This window comes from Nicotiana tabacum, chromosome 6 (assembly GCF_000715075.1).
Source record: "Nicotiana tabacum cultivar K326 chromosome 6, ASM71507v2, whole genome shotgun sequence".
NCBI lineage: Eukaryota > Viridiplantae > Streptophyta > Magnoliopsida > Solanales > Solanaceae > Nicotiana > Nicotiana tabacum.
In genome coordinates, this window is record NC_134085.1 from 135,984,814 (window position 1) to 135,998,289 (window position 13,476).

Below are 13,476 nucleotides of genomic sequence, written 5' to 3' on the forward strand. Positions count from 1 at the left end.
ATGTGTAGATTCTTCTTCATATCCCTGTATTGCTCAAACAACCTCTTAATAAAATGGATAGCTTCCGTGGTTGAATGACCCGGCATGAATCCAAACTGGTTGTCAGATATAGACACCTTCCTCCTCACCCTCACTTCCACCACCATCTCCAAAACTTTCATAGAATGACTTAGTAACTTGATACCCCTACAGTTGTTATAATTCTGGATATCACCTTTGTTCTTGTACAACAGTATCACCGTACTCCACCTCCACTCATCTGGCATCCTCTTCGTCCTGAAAGTAACATTAAATAGCCTGGTCAGCCACTCCAAGCCTGCTCTACCCACACGCCTCCAAACTTCTACCGGAATTTCGTCTGGCCCGGTTGCTCTGACTATACTCATCTTACGCATAGCCACCACAACCTCCTCAACCTTAATGCGCCTACAATACATAAAGTCTCAGTAACTCTCCGAATGCCCCAAATCACCTAGCATATATCTCGGCCCCCTCTTCATTCAGAAGTTTATGAAAGTAAGTCTGCCATCTTCACTTACTCTGAGCCTCCCCCATCAATACTCTACCATCCTTGTCTTTGATGCACCTCACTTGATTCAGATCCCGAACTTTCCCCTCTCTCGCCTTAGCTAACCGAAATAACTTCTTATCCCTGCCATTGTCCCCCAGTTCCTCGTATAGATGACCAAATGTTGCATTCTTAGTCTCCGTGACCGCCAATTTCAACTACTTCCTCGCTACCTTATACCTCTTTTTGTTCGCTCTCTTCTCCTTCTCGCCTGTGCTCCCTACTAACTTTAGGTACGACGCCTTCTTCGCTTCCACTTTGCCTTGGACCACTTCATTCCACCACCAGTCGCCTTTGTGCCCGCCAGAGAAACCATTCGAGACCCCCAACACCTATCTCACCGCCTCTCTTACACAGTTTGCCATCGTCGTCCACATAATACTTGCGTCCCCACTACTCCTCCAATCTCCCATAGCCGATAACTTTCCCTCCAACACCTCAGCTTTATCCTTAGTCAAGGCTCCTCACCTGATCCTCGGTCGTGCTCGAACATATCTCTTCTTCCTTGGCGTTCATCACCAAGAGCTTATGTTGGTTGCGAGGGTCTCGCCCGAGATAACCTTGCAATCCTTGCACAAACTTCTATCGCATCTCCTAAGGAGGAAATAATCAATTTTAATCTTCGCCATCGTACTTTGGAAAGTAACCAAATACTCCTTCCTCCTCAGAAAACTAGAGTTCGTGATCACCAGCTCAAATGGCTTAGCAAAATCCAATAATAAAGTTCCTCCCAGTTCCTATCCCAAAGCCGAAGCCGCCATGCACCTCGGCATAGCCACCTGCACCTCGCCATAGGGTAAATATCTAATTCCTAACTCCAACATTCTCTAGTCTTTTTTCTTTTTTGATAATATCTTACTGCTCCATCCAAATAAAGTTAGACATTCTTTTTCCTTTTTTGGGTACCTACCAAAAATTAGACTTTTTTCTTCGTATGAAACAAAATATTCTTCTTTCACAATTCAAGCTGGTAGCTATTGATATACCACACTTTATATTATGCCTAATTTGATTTGAAAATATTAGCGCCCAACTAATTCACCTTTTTGTCAAATTTTAATATTTAGCATCTGTGCAAGTCAAAAACTCAAAATAAACACTTACTTTGTAATTTATTGGAAGGAGGAAGTAAGATATCTCAATACTGTACTTTTTCCTGCATTATTTCAATACTGAATACTCGGTTTGAATCAAAGACAAAACTTCAGGGATAAAAACGAACTTCTGGCCAGATTTTTGGACTAAAATTAGTGAATTGCCAGCTAAATAAATTGTACTTTAATAAATTTTTGAAGGTGTCGGTGTGAACAATGAGTACACTCAATAATGAGGATCTCTTATCTCAATTGACTAATGGGCCCCCATTTTCATCCTCTGGCCCAGCCCGGACCCACCACCCATTTCAGTGCACGTCATATCGTGTAGCGTGTATCCCACTTCCCGATTTGTCCCTTTTGCCTCAGTCGGAAACAACCGCAACGATCAAAAAAAAGTTATCAGTGTTTCCATAACTAAGGAGTTAGCAGTAAAAAATAAAGCAGAAGTTTAGCCAATCGATAAAAAGAGAACAGACTCTGCCACGGAAAAAGGAAAATTACGAAAAAGGGAATCGCCAAGGCACAACGGTCTATGGTGATTATCATTACCGATAAAATAACGGTGCTTTTTCATTGCTAATCATTGCGTTTCTTTCATTTTGAATTCAATTTTGGGGGAAGAGGGATATTGTTAGGGTTTTGAATTCGGAATTAGAAGGGAAAGGATGACGGAGGTGGTCGTCCACATATATGATGTGACGAATAGTGGCTCCGATAAGACCAACAACACAATTGTTCAGATCAACAAGTTTTTCAAAGACGGCATCGGTCTTGGTGGTATCTTCCATAGCGCCGTTCAGGTTCACTTCTTTTACTTTTTGCCCAATTTGTTGTTCTCTGTTGGTGAATTGGATCTAGGGTTTAGTTATGGAAATTCTGCATTGGGATTTCAGTTATTATTCCGTCTTGAGTTGCTGGATACTGAAATTTACTGATTTTTATTGTGTTATATTATATGTTTAATGCCTTGGGAATATTTAATGAAACGGGGATCTGGTTGAATGTGTTCGTGGTATATTCTCAAACATCTCTCTCTCTCTCTCTCTCTCTTGTTTGGGTGAATTAACATTTCCATAGAGCAGCAAAAAGAGAAGCAGCATAAACAACCAAAAAGCATTTATCACATAAGGAGCTTTTTATTTGTGGATCTAACAAACAATTTACTGTATCTAACAAAACATTTTAGTGAGGAAAAGTTTTTCTAGAACTATCAATTTTCTGTATGATTTGCAAAACGACAAGTTCCTTTTGTTTTGTTTCTCTTTCTTTTCTTTTTGCTTCTCCTTAAACATAAAACTAGTTTACATAGTGGACCATTTTGTTTTGTAGTTTCTGGTATGTAAGATATTAGTAACCACTTTTGTTAATCTTCTATCTCCCATCTGTGACTTTAAACTGAAACTGTTCTTGAATGTTTGCTTTTGTCTATACAATATTGAGCCTGGAGGACTTGGTTGAGGCCAGAGACATGAGGATAATAGTTCTAATCCTAGCTATAACTTGGTGTGAGTCCATCTATCCCAACATGACATAATCATTTCCTTTTCACCATCGGGCATCTATATATATATATATATATATTCTTGGAAATCTTAGCTTTCTATTTTTTCTGCTGCAAGCTTAACTAATCAATTCTCACCTATCGTCTTTTCAAAGATACAAGTTTTTATTTTCCTTCAATCAGACTAGAAGGGAATGAGTTCCCAACCTGAGCATTGTAAAAAATTTCTCCAAATTTTCAAGCCATATATGTGGTATCAGTGATGGCGATAATGCATGTCCTGTATCAGTGTTGTCACAAGTGAAAAGCTCTAAAAAAACGCTCCAGGTTTATTGGGGCTTTAAGCGCAAAGCATAATTTAAGTGTGGGCTTTAGTAAAAAAATGTGCAATGATGGAAATAAATAAAAATATATTTGTAATTTAAGAAAAAATTAACAAATTCATTCATATTGGTTTCCATAAGACATTATATACTTATTTGCGATTATATTTGTTGTTTAGTGCCACCCCATTCAAGATAGAACTCATGGGCAATGGGTGTGCACGCCTTAGGCCTCATTTGTTTGCACTTAATGGAGGTCTGAATCTTAATCATTCAGATCTCAGACATTAAGTGCGTTTGTTTTTAAAGTCTGAATCTTAATTATTCAGATCTTAATCACTAAGTGTGTTTTTTTTACTTCACAACCACTTAATGGGTCTGAATAGGTCTGTATGATTAAGATCTATAACAAAGACTTAATTTCATTAAGATGCTATCACATATTCATTATTAACTGCCGCCGCCGCCTACCATTATCAACTACCACTATGCCACCAACACCACCACGCCACCATCATCCTCAATCATAGCCGCTACCATTATCGACCATCACCACCCACTATCCCCACCATTCCGACCACCATCATTCTCACCCACAATCAATACTCATCCACCTAAGCCATCACAAATGACCACCCCATCACCATCAACAACTACAACCAGCACTGCCATCATTATAACCTACCATCACCCACCCACCACCTTCCTCAGTCACAATTACTACCACCACCCGCCAGTATTAACTATCACCACCATCCTCAATCATAATCGCCACCACTACCAATCACTACTAGCTACTAGCATGAACCACCATCATCAACCAAAACTACCACCAACCACCGTCTATAGTCTATAGTCGACATTCACCCGTTAGCCATCACCACCAACAACTATCATATTTTTAAAAAACTATATATTTTATTGATAGAACATTAGATTAGTTAGTATTTCATTTGAATTTTATGTTTATTAATTTTCAAATAAAGATAAATTTTATACATTTAGATGTTAAAATCAAACAGTCTTAATTATTTAGTATTCAGGTCTTAATATACATCAGATTCAGATGTCTTAATCTTAATACACATCTTGATATTCAAATGTATATTCAGATTCAGACGTCTTAATCATAAAAAAAACAAAAAACAAATGAGGCCTTAGTGCCTTACCTAAATTGAAGCGCAGCTTAAGTGAGGCGACCTCCCCAAGCTTTTTTAAGCTTCAGGGCTTAAGCACGCTTTAAATGAGCCTTTGACAACATTGATCTGTATGAGATCGTGTCCGCCTGACACTTCCATACGTGGGGTTATAAATGTATTAATAAGCTCTATGATCCTTGCAGTTTACCCAAAAAGTGATTGAGTTGCATTATTGCTTCACAGAACTCAATATCTAATGTATCATTTATCGAAATTGAGAAGACTAGGGACCATCATTTAATGACTTAAAGTAAATGCGGAAGTACTGGTTAGTCTACGCCGACATACATTGAAAGAACTGATTATCTTTGTTATAAAAATTTAAGACTAATGATAACTGATTTTTTCACATCCTTGCATCTTGAATAAGATGTCAAAACTGTGTTGATCCTTTCACAATTTGTCTCACCTAGCATTTTCTTCTGATAACTGACATATGCAAAGTTGTAAGCACGATGTCCTGTTTCTAACTCTTTCTATTATCAGGATATATTGGTTCTTATTTGCAAAAATCTTGCATGGTCTCATCTTGTGTAGTGTCCCTTTAAGCTCATTTGATGGTGTCTTCAGTTGTTCTCTAACTTTTTGCTGAACTTTTGTCTCTTGTTAGTCAAACGAGCTATTTTTTTTAAAAATGTTGCTCTGGCTATACTGTCTATAGCTCCACCTTGTGTTTTTATCCTTTTGAGTTTGTGTCTTAATAAATGTGAGATTTGGTCTATATCTTACACAGGTTTATGGAGATGACGAGTGGTCATTCGGGTTCTGTGAGCAAGGTACTGGAGTTTTTAGTTGTCCTGCTGGGAAAAATCCAATGTATACATACCGTGAATGCATTGTACTTGGAACCACAAACCACTCAATTTTCAAAGTGAACCAGATACTGAGAGAGCTTAGTAGAGAGTGGCCCGGACACTCATACGATTTATTGGCAAAGAACTGCAATCACTTTTGTGATGAGTTTTGTGAAAGACTTGGTGTTCAAAAGCTTCCTGGTAATCTTTTTCTCCCGTCTCTCTGTTTTCCCGTGCCTGTTGATCTCTGTTTGTGCTATAAGCATTTTAGTCTACAAACTCTTAGTGGTGAACTTGAATTTTGTGCAAATGTACGGCCACTGCTTTTGGTGTCTGGAGAAGTACTCAAATTATTATGTATTTGCTATTTCATCATTTTCAATTAGGTGATGTCTGTTCACTAGTGAGATGTTTTACTTTGAAGACAGTTCTCGGTTGCCAATTCTCCTCATACTTATTGAAGCTCATGGAAACCACCTTTTCTCGGCTTTTGAATGTGACATTTTTACTGAATGTTATTTCTTTCATTCCAAGTTCAGTTTCCTCCTCTTTTTTTAATTTTTATGACAAGGCAATTCCTTGTTTCCTAGGTTGGCTTCTATGAATAGATTGATTAATGAACATTCAAGCTTAGAGCAAGGTGCAGAAACATGATGGAAACACTGTCCTTTAGATTGCCAAGAACATGATCCATGGTTATAGATATATTAACTTTAGAAAATTTGATTTGAGTGTTGGACCCCTAATATGAGGAGCGGGGAACACCTAATATATTTTGATTATCCCATTAAAGTGTTCAGTAAGCAAAATATTCTGTTACCAGTAATTGACACTCAATTATTTTGTCCACTTCCTATACATCAGTCAAATTACTTAATAATGCTAAATTACATAAACTTAATCATTTTGAAACATGTATTGGTGATGCCTTCCCTTCAAAACATCTCTGGTTCCTCTCCTTCCAACTAGTCCAAATTCCAAAAATCACATGCTGGAATGGTTCTCCAGATTTTCTTCAACTCTTTGTTTCTTTTACAGCATTGAAGTGTTTAAGTGCATGATTCTTGTTAAAGATAAGCTTTTAAATGCATGATATATTTTACTTATCTGCTGTGTAATTCACGCTAGCAAGAAGCTTTCATTTAATGTCTTATCTTAAGAAATCTGTCTACTGATATTCTTCTCTAAAACGTAGGTCTTAGGTGTTTTTTGTGGGAGGGTGGGGGGCGGTCCACATGTAAGCATGGGCGGAAGTACTGCCTTGTGTTCTGATTGTTGCTTGTATTATAGAGGTCCCCATCAGGTGCACCAAAATAACAGTTCTAGAGAAGATTTGAGATGTCATTTTACCTTACCAATAGAAATAATTATGCAGGTGATGTATTTCATGCAGTGAATTTAGACTGGATATTTAATATTGGGTTGCCACTTCGTCTGCTAGGGAGCAGTTTTAAAATTTCCACATTATCTAGGTATACAGTAAAAAGATAGATGCACGCTTGAAATATTCTTCCGTAAGGACATGAGTTTAACACCCATCGTGTAAGCGGGAGGGAGCCTTGTAACATAACTTCGCTCCTGGAACTTATTGGTGCTAAGCATTCGCTGCTATATGAGTGTTGATTGGTGGTAGTTTTGCGATTGTTATACTGTTTGAATATATCACTTCAAGAAATAGATTTCCACCAAAATGGGAGAATATATAAATTTGATTCCTATCTGTTTGGATATGTCACCTTGAGAAATAAACGTTCCACCAAATGGGAACACATGGCCAAACTGTCACTGGTGCTTGAGTTCTAATCAAATGCTGATTCAAGCAACCTCTTGAACAGACATTTATATATCGTGCAGCATAAATTTTCTGAATCTTCTATCTTCTGTCTGTAACTCCCTTCATAGACCATATTCTTATAGCTTCTGTAACAGGTTGGGTGAACAGGTTTGCTCATGCTGGTGATGCTGCCGTTGAGATAGCTGGAACTACTGCCTTTAGGGTGAGATTCCTCTACTTTTGGACGTGCATTTCTTTATCTCTAATGTTAAATGTGTGGTTACCAGTCTCCTAGTTCCCATTCTCGAATTCAAGACCTCCGGTTAAAGATGAAGGAGTACTTACCCTGAAGGGAAAATCTGTCGAAAAGTTTTATTGTATCTAAGATTACCTTACTTTTATGACTTTAATCTAGATTGAACATTTTTTCCAACTTAATTTCCACATTCAACATATTACTTTTATGTTGTTATGATCTCTGTGTAGTAGTTAAGAAGCACCAGAGACAATTTTGTTTTGGTTGTTTACTTTGCTACGTCTTGCTAGTGTAGCATAACTTTTGCTTCAACTTGACTTCTTCCGTCTCTATGTAGCTGAGGCAAGCTAAAACAGAGATTGTTACAGCTAGTAAAGTGGCATATAGGTTCTTTGCGGGAGTTGCTTCCAACAATTCAGTTGCCCCGGATTCTCCTAACTCTAGTCGGGGAACTCCTAGATTTCAAGCTAATTGGTTTAAAAATTTTGTCACCACTGGTGCAAAACCATCAAGTAGTTCAGATTTGGAGAGTCACAGTGAAGAGGTGCTACATCAGCAGCAGCATCATGGCACAGAGACCCCTCTGAGGCAGAACTCACGGCAGGACAGCTGAAAGGAATTCCACCATGCGCTAATCCATGTACTAGTTCATGTTGTAGTCAGACACAAGGAACATCGTTTCCCCCGCGTTCACTGTTATGGTTGATCACTCCTTGTTATTCTCAAGAAAATGCAAGCTTGTTGCTGCTGATTTGTTGTGGAATTATGTAAATCATTTTGTTATTCTGATGATGCTGCTTAAATGTTAGAAATTTGTTATGGGATTATGTAAATTTTTCTGCTCTTTTCTTGATGCTGAATTAAATGTTAGAAGCTGGACGCCCAAACAACATTATTCTTAATACCTTACCCGTTCTTTCTTTATTTTCACTTGCATATATGTTATTTCTGTGTGATACATTGCTGTTCTTCAATTCCATTTACATGGCAGATATGAGATTTTTTTTTTTTTTGGGGGAAGGGGGGGGGGGGGGGTTAGATTTTGGGTGAGAAGGTTCCTCAGTGGTCCAAACTTCATCCAATAGGAGGGCTAGTCTCTATGAAGTAACCGTAATGCAGAAAAAGGAGAAGAAATCAAGTTGTCGGCTTTAAGATGTCCACGGCCACAAAATTTTAATATGTAGTGTATCTTGGTCGTTTCATTTTCATGATGGATTTTGGTCACAAAAATAGCCTATTCTTCCCATCCTATAAGAGATAAAACAAATTCCAATAAGTGTTTCTTTGCATTTGATTCGTTATTTCAACTAAAGTTGAGAAAGAAAATTTGAAGTGTGAAAACTTAATTTGAACAGTATTTCGAGTAAAATATACTAATGGATTTCACTCATAAAACTTAAACTTTTTCTCCAAGTGAAATTCAAATCAAAACACAACTCCAAATATTCTTCTTCAATTTTAACTTCAAATACTCTTTTTTCAAACTTCAACCAAATACTATCCTTAGTATAGAATATACATAAACCAATTATGAAATTGACGGTCTACTCGACGAGTTAGGTCGCAGGGTCTGAACCACTGAATGCATACTACAGCGTTTAAGACCTGACATCCTGCTTTAAATTAAGTAGTAAGTGATAGCTCAACATTTTCCAAGCAAGGATTTCAAAACCACAATAAGAACATGAAATCACAAGTACATTTACTTATACCTGACAGCCCATCACCCAAACGAGCAAAGAGTACGATCAACTGAATGTTTTCATACCCAGCCATAGAAATACCTGAACTTCTCCCACCATGTAGCTCTCATGAACTGAAGGTGTAACTTAACCACTCTAAACTTATGCATATAACAGCTCAACAGGTGACAATCAACCAGCAATACTACAGTAAAATTTAAAACACAAGCAACAACAAAGAGCGTACATATTGCAAACGGATGAGTTCACCTTCAAATATATACATGAGATTATTCAAACCCGTTAAGTTAAAAATAGTAGTTTGGCACCACCAACTGGATTACAAACTTTAAGACTCCCACAATTAGTTCACTCCCTCAACACCTGATTGAAGATATACGAGTCCATTGGAGCATCTTCAGCTATCTGAAGTGATGAGACAACCTGCGCTGCAAGTAGATCAGGAGAAATTCTTGCAACCTCCCAATTTCCCTCATCAAAATATTGATACTGAATATCCCTTGCACAAGGTACAGATGAGATCATCCAGTCAGAATTTCCCCACTCATTCGACATGCATCCGTACCCGCTTGCACCAGAATCCCAGTCTGTTCCTTCAGGTGAATATGTCGAGAAGTCTTGGTGAGGGAGTATGGGTCGTTGTCCCCCAATGTACAAGTCAAAATTGCTACAAAGATCCCATGCATTCCATCCGTCGTCCTTCTTCAAGATAAGCTTACATGAGTCATCAGAGTCTTCGTCCACAAGGACCTGAAGAGCAACTGCCTCAGCAATCGCAGCACCCTCTTCATCAAGCCTTTGCTGTTCTTCTTTCTTCTTCTGTTTCTTTTTTTCCAGTTCAGAACGGATGGCAGCCGAAGTAGCCAAGGCTTTCTCTAAGCGCCTCTTCTTTTTCTCAGCCTGTTTAATTCGATCCAACTCATCCTTAACTTGCTTCTTCTTGCCTTTTCTAACTGCAGATGCAACTTTAGCACAGTCCATTTTGCCAACTGATTCTCAAACAATAACACTTAAAACAAATCTGACTTTCCCTTTGTTAAGATATCTCTAAAGAAGTATTCATTCTCTCTGTGACTAATTTATTTTCCCTTCCTTTGTGCCCTGTTATTAATACTATTGCAAAAGACTAAATGCTATCCAATCTAAAGCGTTTACTAAAAGTACACCTACACAAACTCAGGTCTAAAGGAATACCTCATTTTACGAACAATACAGTCCCAGACAGAAACAACAGGAGATTGAAGAAGAGAAGATTGGTAAGCACTCATAGGCCCGTCACTCACCATTCTTCCTAGTTTCCCGCAACCCTGACATTTACCCATCTGGCAGCAACTAACCAAACTACTAAGCTCACTGAAAACCCAACAAAATGATGTCTATACTTGTCCGCTTGCAACAACTCACATGGCCTTCCCTCCTGCAGAATATGCACAAACTTAGTAAATAAATTCCAGATATTAACAGAAGGAATAATTGGAAACACAATCAACAGAATTCATCCTAGACATATGTATATCACGATGTACACCACGCTGTGTGTGTGTGTGTGTGTGTGTATAGATATAGTGTGTGTCTCAAAACCACGGAAAATCTACTCATACAGCTTATTAAAGAGACCAGAAAAACAAAAAAAGTACCCATATTGATGACAATTCTACCACCAAAACAGAGGGAAATTTAAGAGATACAAAAACTTCCACCCTAACAGCTACTAGACAAATCATCAGCGTCCTCAGACGTCAAAAGAGAGCACCAATAAAGTCGCATTACATATTCTCTAACCACCTAGTGTGCATAGTCAAAGCTTAGTGGAGAGACCATACAAAGGAAAGTTACAAAGGCAGGTTATCAACAGGGGTTGATGGCAGGTTCGATTACGAAAAAGTCAATAATCAAAGATTATGCGGAGGTTTAACAACATACAGATTGAATCCTGGACTTTCATGTCTCATACATGAGGTTGTGCTTCGGACATAGTCATATCAGTAATGTCTAAATCTAATCCTATCATCTAAGTTGTTTTATAAACGACAATTTATTCTACATCAGAATCTGTCATAGCGGGTAAAACTAAACCAAACCCTAATTTAACAAAATTGTGATTCATATAAGATGCCCAAATCAGAAATTGACTTAATCATACAGAGGAAAAAAATTACAAAAATCAATAAAACCAATTAAATTCAGTTCATATCCGAATACAACATCAAACGATAACAACCCATTCGACCCGCATACAAAAAATTCAACTTTCAATACAATCAATCACTTTCACACACTATTAACATCAGATCGAGCATACCCAGAATCCAAATCAGATAGAAAAACGAAAAAATTACTATAAAAACAAATCTTTTAGATCTAATTGGAACACAAAGCAAGAACTTAAAAAACCTGTGAGAGAAAATGGCCAGCAAAAAGCTCTTCCAGCGAAGGGTCAACTATAAATAGAGAGAGTATAAAGATGTGTAGATCTGATGACAAGAAAAGCAAAGGTGAAATGAGAAATGAGGGGCGAAGAAAGAGAGATAAGAGAGACAGAGAGGATAATATAATAAGCAACTTGATCACATGAAATTGCCGGTTGGAAGAGACGGGGATGACTAGGAGAAGCAAGGGTACAATTGTCAATTTTATACCTATTTGTTATGAGACACGTGGGAGATGAGTACGGTCAATCTAGAATTTGTGAACTTTCTTTTTCTTCCCTACTCGACTATGCTATCCTAGTGGGACCCAACTAATATGAATTCATAGGGGTATAAATTATTAAATTCTTTTTCAAAAACTATATTTATAGTTGGTTTAAAAATAACAAACACTAGCAACTCAAGTATAATCTCACATATTAGGATTTGAGGAGGGTAGTGTATACGCAGTATTACCTCACACAAAAAGGTTATTTCCGATAAATTTTCGGCTTATAGAAACATAAGCACTATACTAATGAAGAGAAGAATAAGAAGCACAGCAACAAAAAGCCGATTTTTTTTAAAAATAATAGTTAAAAAAAATATTTAATATATAATAATATATTTTATACATAATTTATACATATTTTAAATATTTAATATAATTATTTTTGATCGATCAACCAAATGTGTAACTTAGAACAATCTTTTTTATGCCCATTTATGAGTGGCTTAAGGAAAATTTGTTTGTTCCAATAGCTAATCTAACTGAGAAGGCTCTCTATCAGAATTTGTTTTTTGATTTTAAAGCTCAATTTAAAGTTTCTGATTAAAAGTTAAATCTTTTTTTTTTTAATCATCCCGCCCCCACTAGAATTTGAGTACTTGCTTGTGATGAAGGACACCTTGGAATGAACGCTTCGATGAACTGTTAGTAGGTGGGTGGGACCTTTAAAGAAGAGAAGTTTGAGCCGGTGGAGGAGAACTTAGTTAGTTTTGCTTTTTGCTACTAAAAGGAGTTTGCTTTTGCTTTTGCTTTTACTTACTGAGGAGTTTGCTTTTGTTTTGAAAAAAAAAGAGAAACAGGGTATTGGTTGGAGGAGAGATAAGGGAATCATCAAAGATTATATGGTTGGAAGTGGACGGCGGTGATTGGATGAGCTCATTTACTCTGTCGCCACATGCCAAAAATGCACAAATGAAAAATGTTGAGGGATGATATGATATTTAGTATAAAAATTTTAATCAGAAAAATAAAATGCTCTTGCTGAGAGTCAAAATCAAGACCTTCGCTAATTAAGTGAACGCTCAAACGAATTAAGCTACGAGAGCTTGTTGCTCTCTTATTTCAGTTCAAAATAATTAATCTCTTGTTTGATGAATTTGCTATAAAATTCAAATATAGTTACGAATAATAAATTTGTTGAAAATATAGCTATGAATAATAAATATAGTATATATATTTGACGCGTTGCGTAATTTTTCCTTTCCAAAATGCAAGAGCTATTATTAGGTTAGAACGAGCCTTTTTTAAAGTAAAAAAAATGAAAGAAAGCAAAACAAACAAAGAAAGGTGAAGTAGAACTTCGGATTTGAACGAGTAAATGAAATTACTGAAAATATATTAATTAATATTGTAAACAAGAAGAAAATGCAACACAACCGAGTTGGGTGAAATAAGGCTATATGGGACAACGCGAAGCAGAGTACCAAGTAAGTAATGACATTGTCAAATTATAAAGAAGTAAACTCATGAAAAAATTAATGAAAATTAATATATAACATATATATGCATATTTTATTTACCTAACTATACAATATAATTTTTTGACGAAATAATGTATGTTACT

The 13,476-nt window shown here is 36.9% G+C and overlaps 2 protein-coding genes across 2 annotated transcripts; one reads left to right on the plus strand and one right to left on the minus strand.

The window, feature by feature from the left end:
* The first annotated feature begins 2,018 nt into the window (after positions 1–2,018).
* Positions 2,019–8,436, plus strand: LOC107810740 (deSI-like protein At4g17486). The gene is made up of 4 exons (XM_016635551.2): positions 2,019–2,465; positions 5,422–5,683; positions 7,412–7,479; positions 7,850–8,436. The coding sequence occupies exons 1-4, from the start codon at positions 2,331–2,333 to the stop codon at positions 8,123–8,125; spliced, it is 741 nt and encodes a 246-aa protein (XP_016491037.2). The 5' UTR covers positions 2,019–2,330; the 3' UTR covers positions 8,126–8,436.
* A 944-nt stretch (positions 8,437–9,380) lies between these two features.
* Positions 9,381–11,811, minus strand: LOC107810739 (uncharacterized). The gene is made up of 2 exons (XM_016635549.2): positions 11,610–11,811; positions 9,381–10,632 (listed from the first exon to the last, which is right to left on the minus strand). The coding sequence occupies exon 2, from the start codon at positions 10,194–10,196 to the stop codon at positions 9,564–9,566; it is 633 nt and encodes a 210-aa protein (XP_016491035.1). The 5' UTR covers positions 10,197–10,632; positions 11,610–11,811; the 3' UTR covers positions 9,381–9,563.
* Positions 11,812–13,476: the final 1,665 nt, after the last annotated feature.